Source organism: Poecilia latipinna, unplaced genomic scaffold (genome assembly GCF_001443285.1).
Source record: "Poecilia latipinna isolate Pla-1442-1.1 unplaced genomic scaffold, P_latipinna-1.0 Scaffold2813, whole genome shotgun sequence".
Taxonomy (NCBI): Eukaryota; Metazoa; Chordata; class Actinopteri; order Cyprinodontiformes; family Poeciliidae; genus Poecilia; species Poecilia latipinna.
In genome coordinates, this window is record NW_015115429.1 from 7,276 (window position 1) to 30,568 (window position 23,293).

General features: G+C 36.8%; 1 protein-coding gene across 1 annotated transcript in view; it reads left to right on the forward strand.

Moving 5' to 3' along the window:
• Positions 1–1,613: 1,613 nt before the first annotated feature.
• Positions 1,614–23,293, forward strand: part of LOC106939255 (glypican-6-like) — a gene marked incomplete at its 3' end in the record, with an annotated part of 38,307 nt that continues 16,627 nt past the window's right edge. The window contains exons 1-2 of the mRNA XM_015021606.1: positions 1,614–2,054; positions 2,235–2,404. Of these exons, the coding sequence (XP_014877092.1) occupies positions 2,029–2,054; positions 2,235–2,404 (196 nt within the window). The remainder of the gene's footprint in view (positions 2,055–2,234; positions 2,405–23,293) is intronic.

Consider the following 23,293-nt stretch of genomic DNA (forward strand, 5'->3'; position numbering starts at 1 on the left):
TAAATAAAATGTGCAAAAGCATCATGACAACTTCCTTTTCCTGTGCACAGCCTTTTGCAGTGGATTTTGTCACGGGTTGTCAGATATGTCATATGACATGTCAAATTGTTCTATTTATCAACCACAGTTATTTTCCTTTTACTTCAAAATTGTATAATAATTTGTGTTTTGTTAAATAAAATCCAAATAAAACACACATAGCATATGCTAATAAAATAAGAAAAGTTGAGCATTATGTATACTTTTACAATGCCCTGTGCATGCTTAGTGCATGTTGATGTGCTACTGAGATACTGTAAAAACTCAGCAAATTAAAGTGAAAGTTGGCCTTGATCTGGTCAATAGTTTTCCCAAATTTTAAATGTTTGAGATCAGTGTTAAGGGAGGTAAAGATCGCAGAGTGTGTGGAAAAACAAAACAAAACACACACACACAAAAAAAAAAAATTGGTATTGTTTTGGACTCGGATCTAAATTCTAACAATCACATAATGTCTGTCGATAAATACACTTACTATCATATAAAAAATTTTGTCACAGGTTTTCCATTGAAAAAAATCATACACAAAAAAAGGGGGCCATATTTTTATTTTCAGCAACTTGCTAAAGTCTTTATATCCCTCTGTAAAAACATGATCTGGCATCTAAAATGCTGCTGCCAGAGTCTCAACCAAGAGCAAGAAAATGGATCATATCACATTACTGCACTTGCTGTCTATTTGTGAATAAGTGATTTGTTTCTTATATGCTTTTGAGCATTCACTGTAAGTGAAACCAAAAATATTTTAGATATTTATTTTTGCCTTTTATTTTTAATTTCCTCTTAAGGACTTTGGATTGCATCGTTTATGAATGATATTAAATCAATTAACTTGCTTTTTCTTCTACAGTCAAGGTCCATCCACGTAGCCAACACTGTGCTGAAAGCAGTACATTTTAATTATATATATATATATATATAAAGTTTTCTTATTGGCAAATAAACATTAATAATGCTCTGTTTTGTGTTTTTACAAATAGAATAATGGTTTTTGTTAATTGCTGGTTATTTTTAAAATAATCTGTTCAGCATAGAACAACCCATGTTTTACAAATCTGTTTAGGATTTTTACTAAAGATGAGCAAATGTGGCACATAGTCTTAAAAAAAAAAATTGAAGATGACCTTTACAGACCTGGAGACAGACACTCACATGCATCTACTATATTGCTTACATGACTGTAGAGTGTGAGACACCATTGCATACCCTGCCAGGAAATGCAGGCAAGCAAGATAAATGACATTTGAGGTTCAAATAAAATTTATTTATTTATTTATTTATTTATTACAAGCACGAACGGTGTCCCAAACCATGTCGCCCAGGATGAAGAGCCATATTTCTCCTCCACCAAACCCCCCAGAACAACTTTCACTTTAATTTCTTTTAATAACAGAAAAAGCGAGCTAATTTTTGCCTGCGTCAATGGCGAGATGGTAAAGGGTTAAAATCCCCAGAAAATAAGCAAACTGCACGTATGCGTGTGTGCGTGCGTGCAAGCGCGTGTGTGTAGGTGTGTGAATTTAATTAAATTAAATCACCCAGCACTAAGTTTCATTAGAAGACACGGAGCAGTGAGCAGGGGTTGTGCGAGCCACTGGACTTGGTAACATCGAAACGGAACAACTTGCGTGTCTGTTCAGCGTGCCCTTCCACCCCGCCCCGCAGCCACCCCGACATGTGTTTCACCTCTAAGGTGCAGCAGTGTGCATGGCCAGGGATGCATAAAGCGAGAGCACTGTGATCACCCCTGGATGGGAGCTGCACAAGTCGAGCCACTCCACTCCGCGTTTTGCCCTGCCCTTGTGCGCTCTGCTCGCTGTGCAGCGCGCGTCTCCGATGCATTTTGCCTCCCTCTCGCTGTCATAAAGACAGGACAGCTGTGCAAGAGAGAAGTTGTTGGCAAACCGAGCACCAGCAGGTTGCATCTTCACCGGGATCCTCTCGCCTTCACGGAGTAGTCTGGACTTCTTTTCTCTTTACCAAGGGGAGATGAGGCGGACGCATCAGTACATAAAGTGAGGAGTTATCTGATTTTCAATTCAGCATCTGATCATCGTGCTCGTTTTCAAAAAAAAAAAAAAAAAAAAAAAAAATTTTCCAAAAAAGCCTTTGGATTTCTTTTATTTCAACGGAGCTCGATTTTTTTTTTTTGGCGAATTTTTTTTATTTTTATATATATATATTTTTTTCCCAAGGATTTCACTGATGTGTGCGATGTGGAGACTGCAGGTCGCCTTATGTACTCTGTCGGTGCTGTCCCTGTCATCTGCTGGAGAAAGCAAAGCGCGGAGCTGTAGCGAGGTTAGACAAGCTTATAGCGCTAAAGGATTCAGCCTCCTCCATGCACCTCATCAGGAAATATCAGGTAGGCGACACTGACACATCATCCGTGCGTTTGGCCCACAACAACCACGTGCCATGTCAATCCCCCCCTCCCAGATTCAACAATTTGACGAAGAGCCGTGCGTCTTCCTCACACATGCCGCGTATTTAAACTGCTATCCCTCTTTCAGTCAAACAGACGAGTAGGAGTTTATTGTCGGGGTGTCCCGTTTGCGTTTGACTGAAGCGAATGACGCTGCGAGGTGTTACAAATCAATTCTCGTCTTATGGATGAGCTATAGCGGTGCCGTACAGTCGAGGATTTCCTTGCTGTTTAAAAAAAAAAAAAAAAAAAAATCATTATCCGCTCAGTTTTCTGACCAGTCAGTGATAAATCACGGCAGCCTGAATTCCATTGATTTTCTGTCAGGCTGGCGTTTAAAAAATGGATTTAGCATCTAGAAAAGACCCGAGGTGATCAGAAGATTTAGGATTGTTTCTTCCCCACTGAAAAATTAATTACGCAGACAAATCAGCCGAAGCAACTGAGAGATTTGTTTTACTTTTGTGTAAGAAACCTACCATACCAAACAGTAATCAAAAGACAGAGAAGCCTGCAGACATTTTAAACTTTTACAGCATTTTGTCAATAACTAGTTGTCATTTCCATAAAGCATTCTTTCAGTTTACCTAACAGCAATACTCAGCTATTGCATTTACCCAGATTGTACTCCTTTTTTATTTATTTTTTTTATTGGGTTGCTCCGGTGAAAACAGTAAAAGACTAACTTTCTTTTTCGGGAAGTGGCAGCATACCTGTTGCTCACATTCAACAGAACACCATAGAGCTTCTAGTGTTGGATTTGGCTTAAGAGTTTATAATATTTACCAGTAGGGGGCTGTATGCCCTCAACATGAATGACTTTTTGTTTTTCTTCTGTTGAGTTCTTTTTTTCCTTTTGATATTCCTAAAGGCTCTTCAGCTCAGCTTTTAATTCATGCTCTGTGGTGTGGCAGAGATGTGGATTTTATTATCTCCTCCACGGTTATAATCACATTTATGGTCAAAGCAAGAAAATACATTGTCCAGTAAACACACTCACGGTCCGTGAGAGGAAATTGAAGGGAAGTAGAGGGACCTGAATCTAATCCTTCCATTGCCGCTCACAGGGAAAATAGAGATACAGTGCTGGTAATTGGCAGCGCCAGACAGTAATAATCATGGGGTCGTCTTATTCTTTCTCGGAGTGGCTGGACTATGACGAGAATCTGGTTTCTTTGCACACTCTGGCTGTGTTAATTATGAGGATTATTAATACTTCCATGTCTCAGGAGTCAAAATAAATGTGCTGTTCATAAACAACAGAAAAATATTAAATGTTTGGGTTCATGCTATTCTTGCTCCAGCACTTCATTAGAATTTGTATTTCTACTCCAGGAGCGAGTACCTTATCAGCACCACAACACCGAAATACAATCATCAATGTGATGAGGTTATTTAATGTGTAGACTTTTGGATAATGTAGGGGGGAAACAACTATTTTCTCTTTGGCTTTACTTTCTTGAAATCTTTTTTTCATCATTTGTGTTTGACATCTTAAAAGTCTCCATAAATAATTAAATAATGGCTTTCGCTCAACTCCCCATTGCAAAGTGATTGCTGCCAGATTTCCACAGATGTCGGGAACGTAAAAAGCATTACTTTGCATGCTATTTTACACAACTGTAATGCTGATGCCAAGCATTTTATCCCTTGGCGAATATCTGGGATGTATTTGAAGAATTAATTCAGTCATCTTTGATTTCCTTGATGCGTTCTGATACAAAACTTGGACTTTGCGCAGATGGTATTGTTTAGTTTGACAGCCCTTAAAGGAGTGAAATTCATTGGGCGGTTCCAGGATTTGACCTCATAATGTTCTGTGAGCGGTTCCCACACAGAACCTGGACATTTATCTCAGGAAGAATTTCAGAAGACGCCAGACACTTCTTATTTCTTGTACGCAATTGTGACGCGCTTGGTCGTTTCGATATCTGATTATGCAAACCTTTGAGTATTATTTTATCTTGCCTGACATTCCCCATCTGCTTGAAATTTCAGTACTTGGGTCTGTTGACTACTTTGAAGCTCAAGATGCATGAAGAGGCTGCAACCAAATTCTTTCTTGTGTTTTCTGTGTTGGAGATGGACTTTGTCCATTTACATTGCTGCTTTCAAACAATCTTTACATAAATACAGGTTATGATTGGACCTAACCAAGAAGATTTCCATTATTTCACATTAGGTAGACTAACACACAGATTCAGCAGTCTTCACTATATCATTTGCAGTCATGCCTCTGCTGTTTCTAAAGATACTAAACACATGGGTCTTTGGCTTCTCTTTGCATATGGTTTTAATTTCACCAGCCCAGCTTCATTGTTGAGCAAGAAATACAAATAGCCTTGGATTTGTTTTAAAATATCAAAGTGAGTGGAAGTCCTTAATCCATTGCTAACTGGAAGTATTTCTCTAGTAATTTAACTTTTCTATTTGGACTAAGACAATTCTTAAAAGAAGTGCGTCACTCTCACAGCTACTGTCAAAAAAATGTTACAAGGTAAGACCCATGGAGTGAGTTAACCAGCTCTAACAAAGGATCAGAGCAGCAATTTCACATCAGTCAGCCCGCTGCAGAGTTCAGTAACTTACCGTCTGTTGGTTAGTGATGGAGAAGAGTCTGGCAGAGGTCAGCCACTTTATTGACGGTGCAGCGGTGGTCAGAGGTGCCTGAATGGCGGAGTAACCGCTTCTCCCATGGTTAAAAGTGGAGACGACTCCTGTTTATGTCTGCTTGACTTTTTTGAGTTTTTGGTTATTGTAATTTCTTCTTCTTTAATCTAATACACTAAAATTAAAATATTAGGACACAACTTTAAATTTCAGATTCACCGTCTACAAACAAACAACAAAGCTGGTTCAGTCAGATTTATTCCGTGCGCAAATGTGCAAAATCCTTTGAGGGAAACCGACTGCAAACATTACGGGTGAATAGTTTGAACAAACTTTTGTGCACATCTAGAACTTTTTTCCAAATTTTGTTTAGAATTATTAAATGGCCGTGGAGAGAAAACCAAAAATAAACTGAATCCAAATAATCTTTTTAGTTTTATAACAGTAATGTATTTTTAATGACCTAGAATCGAACAAATTATAGTAGAAAACTTTTCAGAGTATCTATACAGACTGTGGCTGCAGGCACGCTGCGTCTGCTGCAATGAAGCTGACTCTCAAACTCCCTATTACTATTTTGAGGCTTATGAATGAGGTTTGTATTGGGGAAAAAAAAAAGGAAAACTGACAATAGATCCAGTTTTATTCACATAGGGAACTAAGTAATTATCTTCCCTGTTTTCGACTTTGCTTCTTCATTTTCTAACACCCTCAGGTAACTTATGGTGGTGTCTCTTTCAGCTGAAATCCTAATGCGTACTTTAGCTTTTTTTTTTTTTACTGACTACAGATAGTGACATCCCAGTAACTTTAGTTTTAGGTTTTCAGACTGCCGAAGCTCTCTGAAAGAAATCTGAATGATGACTCCAAAGAACTAGACATAAAGCAGCTCTGCTGAAATACAGCGTTGTATGTGGGAAGATTAAAAATAGAAAAAAACAAAAAACAAAAACATTTTTAAAACTCCCTACTGGACAACTTCATTAAATTCCACCAGGTTTGCGACTTTCCATGTTGCTGATGTTCCCCCAGCAGGATGGCGTGTCACAGAGTGGCTCGCCTGCATGGATCACCCCCCCCGCCACCCTCGTGCTTCTGTGTGGAACATTAGTTTCAGTGTCACGCACACAATACAGCGTGATTGTCAGCTCTTTGTTCAGAAACACAGCTGCTTCTGAATGCCTCAGTCAAGCTCCTGCCACGACGCTCCTTCTCCGAGGCTTTGCTGTTAATATCAACATCTACTTACACACAGAGCGGCTGGGAGCCTCATGGGTGGACTCTGCTCTTTTCCACAGCCTTCAAATAAAAAGGCTTGATATGCAGCAGCTTCTAATGTGTGTTGCCTGAGTTTTATATTTCCCTCCTCAAGAATAACAAATACCTTTGGGGTTCATTTCAGTGCAGCCTTATTTGATTTCTTTTATCAGAGCAGTTATTGGTTGCTAGACGATACAGCCGATTTTTTTATTTTATTTTTTTCTCATGTGATGCTTCAACTTTTTCTCAATGATCAGCATTTGCTGGTTTTGTAGGTTGTCCTCAGTACTGACGTCAAAAACCTTTTGAAATGCAACACAACTCTATAAAATCCTCTTAATTTTTGACTGTAAGGGATAATTTCAACTTTTCATCAGTCCACTTCCCTAAATGCTATTACTTTGCGATCTGGAGGGATGGGTAACGGGGTTGCCGTGGTGTTGAGGGTTGCTGGGGTTATGAAATTTTTTTTCTGTTTCTGTGTCTTATTGCACTAATTCTGATTTGGCTGTATTGTACATAATTTTGTGGATGTAAAACAACAAAATAGAAATAATTGATCACAAGAAAAAAAAAACATTTGAAATTGTCAAGATATGAAGTTCTCAATAGTTTGTCTTTAAAACAAATAATTCTACAACACTTATCATCATAGCACATAAAGTTTTTACAGAACCTTATTTCAAAATATATATAAATAACTAAAGCAAATGGTAACAGTTAATCCTGCCCCGTCACGTTTTGCTGTTCCATATTAAGAGGATGTAATCATCATTCTCTGTTTTCCAGTGATGTACTACTTTACATAAAATGTAGGGCAACTTTGCAAAACAAATTTAGCAACTATTCCAGATGCAATCACTAAATAATAGAATGACATTGGAGCTTTAGTAAGTCTCAATACCACTGGTAAAACCTTTGCCCTGCAAATATCCATATAAAATTTCCGACAGGCGTTTTTCTTCTTCTTCAAAGCCCATTAAGATGCTCTTGGCTTTGCCAAATTGGAAGCAAGTCTCTCGGCAGCGTGTATACATCTTCAGAGAGAACCGTTAATAAGATGTGAGGGAGATTAGGCTTTGTGTGAGTGCGAATGTGCGTCTGCGTGTTAATGTCTCTGTGGTAGTTTAGCCTTGCTTTTCAAGCCCTCCTTTTCTTTTTTTTTTTCTTCCTTTGCATCTCTGTCGTGATGGAAAATGACAAAAGTACTTTGTTTTTTCATTGCGAGAGACAGATTGTGTGCATGAGTTTTAATTGGAATCCCCCCGTGGTTCTCTTCAGATTTCATTCAAAGAGAATGTCTGACAGTTGTCCTGGTCTGTAGAATTTGTTTACCCTCTGCAGGCATTCATGCCTGAAATGCAGGGTCTCCAGGCATCCCTGAACCCTCCTCGGCACCATGTATGGTGCTTTCTAAGTAGTGTGAAAAGCCCCCGGATAGCGTTGGAGACTGCTGCAGCACTTTTTCCAGTTTTCAATCAACTACTGGCCTAAATCAGTAATAGAGGGGGGATTAAGAATCTCTACTCTGTCAAGCGTTGAGAGGAACTAGAAAATAAAAAAGTTAAAGGATGGATGCGAGTCTGTGTTTGGGGATTAGAGGAGAGAGAGCAGAGGAAAAAAAAAGTTGAAATAAACAAGCTTTCCTACTGATAGGGAGCATAGGGGTAAATGGAAGCATCCTTGACTGATCATGTGTTAACATCATGACTTAGAGGTGCAGTGTTGTGAGGTGAGAGGACCTTGACTACGAAACAAAATAGATAGCCTACAATATAATCCATCTAAACATAGGGGATTAGCAATCTGAGTTGGCGTTTTTGTTGCATGAAAAGATTGCCATCATTTATATATAAAGTATGTGAAGTTTTTTTTCTGTGGCTGAATGAAAAGAAGAAAAACTCCCACTGGAAGATACAAAAAGATCAGTTGCACTCCTCTAGCAGAGAAAAATATTACTCCAGGATTTTCCCATGCCTGGGTGTTGCAGAAATGTTGTTAAGGATGGTCATGGTCACACTGTCATATAATCGTTCATACTGGGGAACCTTTGGCAGTCATTTGGGTTTATCATAGTGTTTTGCTACTAGCCAGTGCAGTGCCGACTTTTCGGGTTTGACTGAAAAACCTTAAAAAAAACATTTTTTTCTGAACAAACAACATTACGTTCCCCTTTGTCACGCAGGTGAGTGCTTGTGGCTTTCCCACCACTGTTCAGAGAACCACTGCACTCTGTCGTGTTGATTGTTGTGGTCTGTTTTTTTGCCCAAAGAGACTGTTGCCTCAGGAGAAAAGTCTCTGAATAGAAAGTCCCAAGCCTGACAGCAACAATAGGGCTCCGAGAGATGAGAGCCACCGGGTGCCCTGGGAAAACCCACCTGGGTATTTATGTCAAGGTGTCAAAGATGCTAGTGAATTTCACACCAGGGACTTTTTAATTTTGTTTTTTTAGACACAGATAAATACACATGGCTGAGGTGATTTGCTAAATAATTCAGCCCCCAGCGACTTGCAAGTAAACAACCATTAAAGTATAAATAAACATAGTTTGACACAACTGCCATGGCAACGTCAGATGCTGTCAACAGTTGTTGACACCAGTGGTGTCACTGACATCACAGGCTTGACAATGGTACAGTTGTTGTTGTGTTAAAGGAACATGGACAGTTTCCATTCTCTGAAAAAAAAAAAAAAAACTTAAGCAGTGCTGTTTATATGGACAGAAAAAAGCAGCAGATCTGGCAACTTAAAACTTAATCTGGTCCTACACAATACATACATGCTTTAGTACAGATTTACTTACAGCAGAAGTTCATGGGAGCAAAAATGTAAAAATGTACTAATATTTTTGTCAGCCAACTGGAGAGGAATGAAATACTGCATAATGTTTTTAAAGTGTCAGATAAGAGCAAGGCTAAGAAATACGGAGTGTTTTGATCAAATATGAACCCTTTTAAATTAGGCTCATTATAAAAAATGTACCCTATTTTTACTCAATACATGAAATCATAAAAAAAAATGTTGATGCAAATATTTATACTACGTTACAGTGTGCTAAAGGAACAAACTTGTGAGTTTTATCGGGACTTTTTGATAAACCAACTCAAGTGCATAATTTAGAAGTAGACAGGTAGGGCACTTTCAAACACTTTTACACATTCATAGCCATTCAAAAGTAATCTATTATGTAAATAATAATCACTGTGAATCTTACATGCAATGTATGTTTATGCTTTGCTAAAAACTGATAATTCACAACACTTTGAGAAAACCATCACAACTCTGAAGCATTGTGGAGGCAGCATCATCCTGTGTGGATGCTTTTTCTCCAGTAATAGCAAAGAGACGCGTCAGAGTGAAAAAGGCTATTGAAGGTCTCCTGGATGAAAACATGTTCAAAGCTGCTTCCAGAAGAACAATATGCAGCAAGAACTAAAATCGAATTGTTTTAACGAAAGCAAGTTGATAGAATGGCCAAGTCAAAGTCCAAACCTGTAAAGAATCTGTACTAAGACTCAGATGTTCTTTTTCAAAAAATTGGCTTTGGTGCTAAACTGGTGCTAGAGCTTATTTGGCATAAGTTTATCTTTCCCCCACTGCAAGATGTTGCTATCGCACCAAAAAAAAAAAAAATATTTTTTTCTAACTTAGAATGGCCAAAGAAAAGAAACTCTTTCATCAGGCTGGCTCATGGGGAACTAATGCCTATCAAAACCTCTGTGCCATGTTTGATAATACTTCAGAATTTTGTTTTGATCTTGTAACTTTAAAACAAACAAAAAAATAATAATAAAATAAAATCGCTGTGCCTCAGCAATGATTGAAATAAATAAGCTGAAAAAGTCAAATTGGCATCAGAACAACACAAGGTAACTTTTTCTGATCTTCCAGCTGTTTGCTATGAAATCAGCTCGAGTAAGTCAATGCTCCACTGGGCTTAGCTCTACAAGGTATTGAGTCAGTAAAGTGTGTACTAATGCACATCAATTTCAGATATTTTTAGGAAAGAAATTGCGACCATGACTTTTTTTTCTTCACTTGACAATTATGTAGATGATGATACTACTGTTGCCCATCACAGAAAATGTCACTGAAGCTTGTGAATGTAACATGAATAACTGTGACAAACAATGTAAATCATTTTACAAGGTGATGTATATCAGTTTTTCCCCAAAATAAATTCCTTGGGTGTTTTTCTTATAAAACCCAGTATTTTATTCTTTTTTTTAAATCAGTCATTTTCCTTAACAGTATGTGCAAAGTGAGCCACCAGGTTGTGCACCACTCCTGTTATATTTGATACTTTTATCGAATGATAAGTTTAGACACAAATTACATTATAGAGCATGTGCACCATTTTATTATAATTAAATGAAACACATCTCAGACACAGCATACCAGCTCACAGCAAATTAAGGTGATATTCCCAAAAAGTTTAACTTGAGTTTCATTTATAATCTTGGTTAATTACAATAAACTTACCTTGACCTTTGGCAACAATTTGATCAAGATTATCGTGTTCCACTTGCCTACAGGTAATTGTGGCACTGCAGATTGTAATGCTGAAGTAATACTGCAGCAAGTCACAGAGGACTTCAAACAGTAATGTAATTCCTCCATGTTACATAGTCTCTATAGCCCTTAGGCTTTAGTGTTGGCTCATTCCTCTCGGGCTTTCTTCATGTTTTAGAAGCTAACTTAAGAACTGTTGCTCAAATATACAGCAATTCACCAAATCAAAAACAAAAGAAATAAAATAAAAAGCCAAGTCACATTTTACATTTCAAAGATAAAAGAACTGATAAAGCCGCTGGTACAATTTTATTACTTCTTTAATCATTTCTGAAATGGACATTACAAGCACTGAAGGAAATTCCCGTTGAACATCACAGGAAAACATACAAGCAAATGTTTTGACAAAGTAAATGCAGATTTAAAGTTGAAATTTGATGGTTTTAAATAGAAACTCCATGCTAACTAAAGACACAGGAGAGACAAAGTATTTTGCTTTTAGCATCTAATAAGTACATTACTTTATCTCTGTAGGCATATTCTTTTTCACAATATAAATGTTTAAAAGTACATGACCCCATGTTCATGCTCACATCTTAATCTTTCTGCAACTGTTTTGTCGTCTAGAGAAAATGTGTTGAATTCTTGGTGCTGCCTCGTTCGTCATTGTGGGGATAATAGAAATGTGCTTTTTTTCTCTAATGGCCATCCAGTGTTCACATTCATGCAAACTTTCTGTCCCAGTATGTCTGGTATGATGAAAACAAGTATGTTAGCTCTAATGATGTGCATCTAACATATTTGCATGCATTTTTTTATACGGCTAAACGAACACACAGCTCAGCTCCTTTTGTGTTGTTCTCTCTGTTTCCTTTACTGTAAACAATAACGATTCCTCATAAAGCTTAACAATTAAAATATGCTGAGAAAAAAAAAAGGTCTTCTTATGCTGTGGCTGCATGTTCTAATCAAATATTCCAGGTCATTTATTTCACTTCTGCTGAATTTTTCAGGATTTGCTAATGATGTTTAACTTGTCTGAATAAATCACTCAGGTGAAAAGATGGCTGATGCTCATCAAGCAACAAAGACGACAAAACTGCCAAGGCATTTCAGGGACACACTTTCGTCCATTCAACTAAATTGTATTTTCGAATAGCAGAAGGAACAAGGCATGCAGGGGAATCATGCTGCGCAATTTATGAATTAAGAAATTTGGGCCAATTATATGAGATCATGACCCAGTTTAGTGTGATCTTTCCAGTGCCTTTGATGTTGAGAGACTAATTGGAAATTGTTACAATTTTTATGTTAATGCAAATGCTGATCTTAACCCGGTGTCACACTACTGGGCTGAATTCGCAACATTAAATAATAGGCTTGGCAGTGAAATCCCATCGGGGATATAACATCTGAAAAGGTCTGCCTCATGGAGCATCCTTTGTTACCCGATTTCTGCTTAACTCCTGTTTGTATGGTGCTCCCTTTATTTTTGTAAACTAAGATGCACATTGATTTTTTTTATGGCTTGTGCAATGCATTTTTGATTCAGAAGTAAATATCAAAAATGAGGGAGTTCAGAAAGCAGTTTTATTATAAGCTTTAGAAAAAGTAAACTTTCAAGTTAGTGCAAAAATAAAAGAAAAAGACTTGAGTGTTTGATGAAGTTATGGGCACATTTATGACAGAGCCTTGTAGTATCTCCGAATAGGTGTAATCTGCATGTGTGATGACACTGAATACTGGCTTTTTGGCTGAAATGGGCTTGTAATGAGGCATTTTGGATTGAAAAGTGTTAAGGAATGACACAGGGATTCATGTGGAACTAAAGCCATACAGTCGGGGGGGAATCAACAGATCATTTGAATCACCCTTTTTATGAGAATATAGAACAATGTTGCGAGAAAAGATGTCTTGGCTCACTAGGCTCGCGCGTCTCCAGGGAGCTTTGCCTTTATGACAAATGTGACATACTCAAGCAGCATAGCGTAAATGTCAGTAAAGGGCCAGAATGAAAACTTGTTTAGAAACGCCGATGACGCTGTAAAACAAATAAAACCATAATTCATTTTAATAATTCAAAAATCGTTTTAAATAGAGGTGCGAATATGTCTGGAAGGCCTGTTAATGGCCTGAAGTGTGTTTCTCTGGTGTCTACATCTTTTGGATCCGTTCATTTCTCTGTGTATCGTAGGAAACATGTGGTGATGTGATACGTCTTGGCAAATGCTTGTTCTTTGAGTGCTGCAGGGTGCGGGAATCTGAAAAGAAGCCAGCCTCGTCTTTTGCTCCCAGAAACCTGCTGTTTCCTGTCCCCTGAGTAAGATGACAGTAAACGAGTGGGCTGGTCATCTCACACCCTGGGGCTCTACCTTGGGCTCTTCAGACCACCAGCTGTTGTGTTTAGGACTGAGTCATGCACCAGTTAGCACTGTGAATCCGGAGCACGGGTACAAAGCTTTAAACTCACTGCGTGCCTCTTCCCTCGTGCAGCACTTCACTGGGACAACTAAATTACTGTAATAGTTTCCACTGAGCCTCCTCAAGCTCAGTTCATGAACTATTTCATTTTCAGTTCTAGTGATCTCAATTACTAAACACAGATTTAAATCAGCCAAGGGAAACAGACTACAAATACGAGTACCTGACAAAGAATAACTATGAATCGTAGTCTATTTCTGTGAGTATGTTGTCAGTCTTTAGCTTTTTTTCCAGAACTTATTTATTCTTGAAAAGTAACAGAAAAATGTTCACACACTTTACAAACTTCATTTGTTTATTTTGGTGCAAAGGTCCAGTGTTGTCTTACTCTTTTTAATAATTAAGTTGGACTTCAGTGAGATTAGATCTGCTTATTAAAATAATGTTTTTGAGATAAACGGATTGGACAGCACATGAAAATATTTGAAATTATCTGTCCTTTCCTTTGTCTCTTTCCTTTTGTTTCTTTCTTTTCATTTGCCTAGTCATTCCTTGCAGAGACTTTTGCTTCTGTCTATGTTTCATGGATATCAAGAAGTGTTATAACATTATTATGGCTCAGATTTATGCAGCATGAGGCAACAGGTGTGTTCGGGTGGTGATCCAGACTGAAGCTCTAGTTTTTCATACGCTATTTACATTCAGAGTTTCATGAGGAGAGCAGTGCTTTGCAACAACAAAATAGCATGTTCATGTGCAGAAGAAAACTTTTTACGTAATTTCTACTGTTAACTATGTTTCCCGTCATGCTGTGCTGGGAGCAGAGTACCAACTTCTCAATTACCTGCTTCAAGAACCCTAAAAAATAGTGATATTCTATATTACAATGCACAGTAATAAAGTGATCAGTGTAAAGATTCAGTAGAGTGCAATTGTTTGCCTCAACACTGGGCTACATAAAAGTCTTTTTTTTTCTTCTTCAGCTCTTGACTAACAGGTTGTTTCAAGTTCAGCTTATTTTTGTAGGATCGAGTGTTAAGTGTTAACAAATGCTTTACACTTTAACATTTATGGCCTAAGCCAATTTGCAATGCATGTCTCTTGTTGAGGTTAAATAAAAACACAAAGGCATATTATGGCGTATGTTGGGATAACAGTTCTTCACTTTTGCAATGAATTGGAAAGCAATGTCTCCTCTACACAAATCAGAAAACACCTGCAGCCTTTTGCTTGAGTTGCATGAGTAAAGTTGTCATATTCTGCCAGAGTTTTCACTTCATGTCTCTTCCAATTTGAAGTATGAAATGAAGGTCTGACATATAGCTCACCTCTCAAAGTGCTTCATGTGTGGACATTGGAAGTTGCAGTTTGTTTTTTAAAATTAAATACAGGAAGCAAGGCACAGCAGATATATATTCACAGTACTGTTGAAAGACTTCACAATCCATAATGTGACCTTAAAATAAAAATTTTTTATATTTATTTAATGCCACTGAGTGATTTATCAGAAAGCGTTTCTGTGGTTCAGTTCAAATTAGAATGTCTTTAAAAATGTCTTTAGTTATGCATCATTTATTATTTCATGTTCTCTCTCTTCTGCCTTTCTTCCTTTTTGCCTTTATGGTCTTCCTTTTGCAGTTGTTTTGCTTTTGTCTGGTGTTTTGAGAGCGAGAGCTATTTATTTCACCTTTACATTTGCCACAGACTTCAATGACATTAATGAGAATTTTAGTTAATGAACAATTATAGTATTTACAAAGTGAAAGGAAAAATGATACATGATTTATATTTTACTTTTTTTACAGTGCTCCATGAAATATTAAAAACTTGTGATACAGTTTTATATCTTAAATCCGCTTTAAATTTCTCCACATTATCATCGACCTGCCTGGTGTGTTCCTTGGTGATGATACCGTTTGTTTACTGTTGTAGTTTGTTAAACATTCAAACAAATCTTTAATAAACTGCTGTTTACTAGTGATAAATTCCGCATATGGTCTTATGCTTTACGTGTGTCTGCAACTCTTAAGGATTCTTAAGCAAGTGTTTAGTTTGATCTTTTAATCATAAATCTCATTAGTTATTCACGTTTTATTACTTTTTCTGATTTGTTCTTTATGCATGTTGAATAAAAGAGACTTTCTTTGAAGCTAGACTTTTAGCATAATATATTTATTGAAGCTGTTTGTAAGAGAACGAAATATCATTATAATTTTTCTGTCCATGTGCCCAACTCAAGATACATGATAGTGAAGAACTCACCAGTCCTTGTCAAACAAATCCTTGATAAATGAACACAAACCAAAACAGAAAACTGCCCTTTAAAGTAGTAAAATAAATAATAAATGTCTGCTGAGCAGGTTTAAGAGCACAGCAAATGCCAGATCAATATCAGGTCAAATTAGATTATTATTTTTTTCCTTATTAGCATTTCAGCTGAGAAACTAGAAGGTCAGGATGGTCCAGACAGTACCAAATGGATCCTAACTCCAGTGATATGCATTAAGATGGAAGTGCAGCTATGACTCTTTCTCATATGTAAAGTGTGAAAGTTGGTGTTATCTATATTTGTTTTGTATGTTTTGTATAACTAAATGTTGGACACACAACTCAAATCACCATGGGCTCCAGGCATTATGTGGATAAATATTCAAAAATTGTTTTAAAATAATGCATTATGTCCAAACTCTTAAAGAACTGCCTGATGTACAAATCAGGTTCTTCATAAGACTGATTAGTAAACCAGTCTTATGACTGATGGTGAAGATAAATGGTTTTGTTTTTTTGTTTTTATGCAACAGGTGTTTTTTTTATAGCCTTTCCTTTTGTACATTTGATTGTGGGCAACTATTTCTGTATAAATTCAACTTTCATGTATCTTTTTTCTTGGTACAACCAAAAATCTGTTTTGAAAAAATCACTTTAAAAAAAATAGCATTTTATACAAAAACATGAAGTTAGTTTTCTTTTTCATTTTTTTATTTATTTCCAGCTTGTTTGCATAGCTTGCACACTGGCAAGCAAATAACTTATTACAAGTTAAAGGTTGCAAATCATAAAGAGCTACTCTACTGATATCCAAGAATAAAAGTGACCTTCTTTAAAGCACACAACCCTCCTAGTGGATTCAATCATTAAATATTTCAGTAATTATTTTAAGCAATAATTTCTATGAAAAAAGGCTGAATTAAATGCTTAATCATAAAATGCATCGTAATCAGCGTCACTCTGAAGGATACAGTCTATTATCTAATAGGCTTTTTAAAAGGAGAAACACATAATTCAGTTCTTATCTGTCTTTTGTAGAAATATTTGAACTATTATTTGCATCAATCAGTGTTTACCAATGTAAACTGTTTTCAGAAGTTTGTGTTTGTTCAATGTAGTTCACATTCAACACAGGTTTTTTCCACAAGATGCTTGACATAATGTTGTTGGTTGTTTTTTTCTTTTTTTTTGTTTTTTGTTTTTGCCATTGTTAGGGTGAAAATAACTGCATTTGAAAGCTGTTGGGGCCAGGAGAAATATATTTTGTAAGGAATGAGTGTTGTCTAAAGGGGAAAAAGCAGCGACTAGTTGCATTGTGCAAGATTGCATTCGACACAGAACTGATAGGCAAAGGTGCTTCAACGGTCACCCCCAAGGCCCAGGAGCCTCTGATAGCAGACACAGCAGCAACAGTATCATCAACAACACACACAGAGCATCGTGTTTTTTGTTAGTGTGCATTTATTAGCAGAATGATAATCACAAAGCATCAGACGACAGACTGACTAGTAACAGTACGAGCTGAGGTGACAGACAGAGGGGTGTTTTTTTTAGGGGTGATGTTTCTGTTTATAATCTGAAGCAGAATGTCTTAAGTGATTATTCCCAAAATTACCTCAACAAACTGATGCAGAAGATTATGTGTCTGTTGTTGTGTTTCGCTGCGTGGCTTCCTGGAGGAGGGCATCAGCTGACGTAACAGCTGCCAACAATTATTGTGTTCCTCTGTTAACTTTTTACATCAGTGGACTTTGTATTACAGAATTTTAAAAAATCATAATTGTGATTTTTTAAATAGTGTGTTAATTACTTTCTTTCTTTTTTTTGGCCAAAAATAAACCTCACATAGATTGATCAGCGCTGTCAGGTTCTGGTCCAGTACAGATGTGTTTCTGTTCCAACACATCTGAATCAAACAAATCAAATCAATTACCTTCCCAGCGTGTCTTAAAGTCCTGCAGAGCTCTTTTAATGACCAATCCATTAGATTTAGGCATATTGTAGCAGGAAATAACCTACCCACAATGACCAGTCTTTGTACTCTGCCGGTGTGAAAGCGCACATGCTCAGAATGCTAGGCTAATTGCTGATAGCATGGTGCTGTTGTGGTACTTAACCAGTCCAATTTAGCTCACGTATTGATAAGAAATATGTGTTAAATGAGCACTTCGTACACGGGAGACAGATACGGTTTACTGTTTATTATGAGGTGAAAGCTCGCGAGGCGGATGCTAGGGGTCTGAAGCATGTGCAAATTCACAGCGCCAACTAGTGGCCTGGCATGACAATGACAGCTGACTCAGCGGTGCCATCTAAGCGTGAAACTGTTTCCCCAATAAACATCCGATAATACCAGCAGGTTCCAGGCAACGGTCTCATATAAAAGTAGCCTACAACAATTGCTTTTTTGAGCTTAAATGTTATATGAAAACATATTTGACCCTTTATATATATATATATATTTTTTTTTTTTGCTGATTTTCACTCTTAAATATAAAGTTTTAAAAAAAATTTTTAATTTCAGACTAGCACAATGTACATTTTTCAAACGATTATTCCATTAATCAAGGTAAAAATACCTATCCTGTCTGACTTTATGTGAAAAATGTTATTACTCACTAAACCTATCAACTGGTTGTGGTTCTCAGCTGCCACCAAGCGTCTGCAGTGATTCCCCCTCGTTTTTCAGAGCCAGTTTTAATTCAGCCACATAAACGATGGCAACTGCATGCAACAACTCAATCAGATTTAAGTCTAGACTTTTCCCAGAGCTTTAAAACTGAAAATAAGTTTTTAAGACACTCAGAGAATTGTTCTTCTGATCACTTCCCTGCTACATGTGCCTCAAATTATTCTTCAACTTAAGGTCATGACCTGATAGCAATGTAGTTCAGGATTTTCTAATAAAGTATAACATTCATGGTTACATCATGTTAAATCACATCATCTTTGTCCTGACAGAACAAACTGACAAAAGTCTTGTTCATCAAGATATTTTCTGGAAAAATGTCTGCATTGTGTTCTTTTTGGTCAGCTGTGATTTTAACCTTGGAGTTCCACAATAAACACCACTTGTGTTAAGTGTGTTTCCTAGAAGTAAATCATAAAAACTGATTCTGCATCCTGCAGTGCTCTAGATGTTGCTTTGTTTTTGTTTGCTTCTCTTTTCTGTGATCTCCAAGGTAAGCTGATGTGCTCCTTGAGTAATCTTGATAGGCCAGCCTCTCCTGGGAATGCTCACCAATGTTACATGTTTTCTCTGTTGCAACTCTGGATAATGGCTCTCTCTGTTGTTCACCGGAGTCCCAAAGCTAAATAAATGTCTTTCTGATTCTTTCCAGTCTGATAGATATGAATGATTTTGTTTTTCATCTGGTCATACATTTCTTTAGCCTTGGTCTATGGTGTTGTTTTTTAAAGATATTTTTGTCTTCTTTGTGTTGTCTAAGAGGCTTTCTTTTGGCCATTAGACACTAATCAGTCCTTGGGCCAGGCTGCTATTTTTACTTAATTAGTTTTTTTTTCTCTGAAATTAAGATTGTTTAATGATTTGTAATATTAAGCAGTAGTAATCTTTTAGGGGGAAAATACTTCTTCATAGAACTGTATGTATATTCCTCTTTTTTTTACCTGACAACATGAGAACATGACAGATTTTTATTATGCTAATTTTAGGATCTCCATAATTTGTATATTGTTGGCTTAGTGTGTTTTCCATTTGCAAGAAAGAAAAAAGCAAAAATGTATTTGGTTGTCAGATCTGCATTTCTAACACTTTACAAGAAACAGGGTGAGCTTTGGGGTGCAGAGCAGAGCCTTTTTTATGATAAGTATTTATTTTTTATATTTTCAGTGCAGAGACTGCTTTTAATTTAAACTATCTGCCTTTGTCGAACAGAACCCAGCTTATGTCATTTTGGATTTTCATTTTGGTATTTTAGTATAATACTGTCTTGACACAAGGAACAAAGTAACAATTTCATTTGAGACATTCACAAACATACAACTAACATATTTTTTTGTTCTTATTATCTGTTAGCTAAGCTGTCAGTTTAAACTAATGTAAGAAAGAGATAATTAAAAAATCATTAAATAACACCTACACTGCTGTCACGTTGCAAGCACGTTCATTAGACTAAAAAGGGGTAAAGCTGACTTGACATTGGCAAAAACATCATGAAATTCTGAACTTGAAGTCTTCTGATTGCTTTCAGCACACAAGCGCAGAAATGTCTACTTGGCACCTTTCTGTGAACCCTACAGTTGTCTACACATTACTGTCAAATAATTTTTCCAACTTTGGAAGTTGTTTGAAAGTTAGGAACTCTTTTAGCCTTATCCAACCAAGGCAACATATGGTGGGAGCAATTGTGGGAATTATCTGTGTCATCTTGTTTGGACATATTCAATTTGGGTCTCATGCCCCAGTGGAAATAGTTGAAAGAGGGTGATTTGGGTGATGGAGGGAGATCCAGATGGCAGAGCAGCGGAAAGATCAATCGAGCTTCATGCCTTTTTCCCCCCCCTCACTTTAACATGCAGACAGATGTGATTTAACATAGTAAATTGGGTTTTACTTTCAGCTTGTGGATTTCTGTTGACAAGTAATAACACCTTCAACAGGATGCACAAACTTGCTTATAGAAACGCATAGCGTATGTTTTTTATTTGTTGATTTATAACAGCTGCAAAAATCTCATCAATTTGTCTCCTAGGTTTAATAGGCTGTAAAAGAAGACGCTGTTTATGGGTTACACTTAATTTTACAGACAAATGCATACTAACTGGCTGCACCCATTGTCCCAGAGAACCATTTTTAAGTTGCTTTTAAAGCGAAGAATGCTGCTGATCTGGTATTTTTTTGACTTTGACTTCCAGGCAAAAAGTTATGCATCTTTAAAAATCAAAAAAAGATGTTGCATTAAAAAACTGTGCATTATATTAACTAATCTGTAATGTATTTTTTTATCTATCACTTGATGATGTACATATAATCATAATATGAATGTTCTCAACATGGCATATGATTTCAGAAATGTGTATTTAACTTCACACTAAAATCATGCTTTGACTTAATTCTACATGTGCATTGCTCACACATTTTCTCACTTTTGGTACTTTTCATATGCAAATTAATTTATTTATCCTACTTTTTCCTTTTAAACATTTTAAATATGTTTAAAAGATAAATTATGTTCCCCTGACTCCAGATTGCAAAAATCTTACAGATTTAAATATATAATTTGGAATATTAGGCTCATCATGCAAACATTTTTCTCTGTAAAAAGATTATAGAAGTTGTATTTTTTTCCCTCTGTTTTAATGAAACAGTACATAGTATTCATGAGCTCTTCATCATTCAGCAGTGTTTAATTTATTTGAGGGTATGATTAAGCTCCTTTTTCGCCCTCTAATCTAGGTCACGTCAGCTGAATGAAAGGAGCCTGAAACGTGTTTCAGCCCAAACAAAGAGAGGACAGTTATGGCCCAGATGTGGGAGACGGCCTAAGCTCTGCCCGAGTCAATAGATCTCAAAGATAGAGGTGTCAACCTTTAAAAGGAACATGCAGCTCAGGCAGACTTCTGGCAATTACTGCTCAGTGTGCTGAACTTGACTCAAACCATTTAGTATAAAGAGAGGGCAGAGGAGGAAAAAAAAAAAAAACTACCTGCTCTGTCACAGGTTATCATTGGGAGAAATTTTCAACTTTTCAACTAGTTGAGCTCTCTGCTTGTTCTGTATAGTCATCATTATGCTATAGGTAGTATATTCTGAAGTACTAAAACAAGATGCCATACATCTTTCAAAGGATAAATCAAGCTGATATTTTCTGATGTTTGTTTTAGAGTACCAGAACTGCTAGATTACTGAACAGTAATAACTGTTCATTCGTCTCTTCTACTAGCAAATGGTTATGGTCCAGCACACAGTTGACTTGCTAGACCACCAACATCTCCAGCAGAGGCCATCTGTCTGTAGACATTTTGACCCCAGTGGTACTTTGTCAAAATACAAAGTGAGCAGCGGTAACTATTCATTGCAGGCTAATCTCACCTTTCTCATTTCAACCCTAAAGCTTAGACATGCTGTGATGTGGGAGTATTATTTGCTAGTTCACCAGAAAAGAGAATGGCCAGTTTTTCTACTAACGAAGGTTACTTTTTTATCTTTTGGTCTTTCTTGCACCTCAGGGAAGGAGAAGAGCATTGCTATCAAAATAAACAACAACTTTTTCAAAATTGCGTTGAATTGAATCATCTGTTGCATCTATGTTTGCAAACTGTAATAGCGCTCATAGAAAATGCTAGAAAGGGAATCTCAATAAGGATTGATATAAATTACAACAGACATCTAGATCAGAGGAGTCTCCAAAAAAAATCAAAGGTTTATTATTTAACCTCTGCAAGCAGATTCAGACTGACTTAAAGAGATTTAGCAGCATACAAAAGCATTTCCCTGGCTTACTCAATAAAGCTCTATTTGATTGACAATGCTAAGCTAGCTAATTAGATAGCTAGATAGCTATCAACTTACCTGTAGCTGAATAAAAATACTGATTATCATTGGTATTCACTTTTTCCATGCAGTGCACCTGGGTTTCTCTGCATGAAAACTGAGGCATTGACCTGTTATTATGATTCACCTTAAAACTAACATTTTCAAAAAAGTGTTGTTTGGTAAATATATATTGTTCCTACATTTAAAAAAAGTTTTTTTAACACATCTAAATGCTCTAAAATGGAAAACTTGTTTCAATAATCTAGTGGCTAGTAGGTTTCCAACTACCCCGTTCCAACCACCTTGCATGCGTTTGCTGGAAAGTCGTTGTTCAGGCATTCAAAGTGAACCCTAGATATTTAGACCCATTGACTTCAGAGCAAATTAAATTGTGGCAATCATAGGAGAACAGGGACCAGTAAACTCTACTGGTGAATTGAAATGTCAAGAACCTACGTCTGTTTTAGGTGTGCAGCCTCATCTGAAGGCAATGAGTTGCTGTAATTGTTAGAGCTTTGTGGGAACAGGGGTTGTAAGTCCTTTGAAAAAGCAATATTCCAGAGGCCGTTCTGAGTGAAGCCAGTGCAGTAAGGTGGTGGTAGATCAATGATAATAAATATGATTCATACAACAGCGTATCTTCTAAGTGCAGAGCTTTGGTCTGATCGAGTCCAAGAAAAATGTGCGTCAGTAGATGATGCAACATAAAAACAAAGCAGGTTTTCCACCAAAATGCACTTCTTCTGTGTGCTGTTTGGGCTTGACTTTTATAGTCTGTTTTTTTTATTTTATCAATTTTGTTTTGTTTTGCTTTGTTTGTTTAATTAAAGGAAACACATTTGAAATAAAATTAGTTTTACACAGACTACACTAGAAAATCTGCAGAGTTGCAATTCTTTTACAATGTTTCAAAATTGCTTTATATATGGGTATGGATGAGGGAGGCAGTTTTTTCTTTTGACTTCAAGATCTGCTAACTTGTTTTGGCAAGGAGCTCTTGTGAGACTGTCCTTACTTTATAAATGCTGGCAAGAGTGGTTAAAAGTTGTACCAGATGGCGAAGCCCATATGCAGTTTGCCCTTTGGCCAGGTAGACTAATGAATGCTTTTGGGAGTTAGTCTGGCACTAGACCCTCCATGGGCTGATAACTCCATCATTTCCCTCAGCTGTTATGAAATATTGTCTGGCTTTCACATTTCCCTGTAACATATGCTTATAGTAATAGAGATGAAATTGAAATTAAAAAAAATAAAAAAAA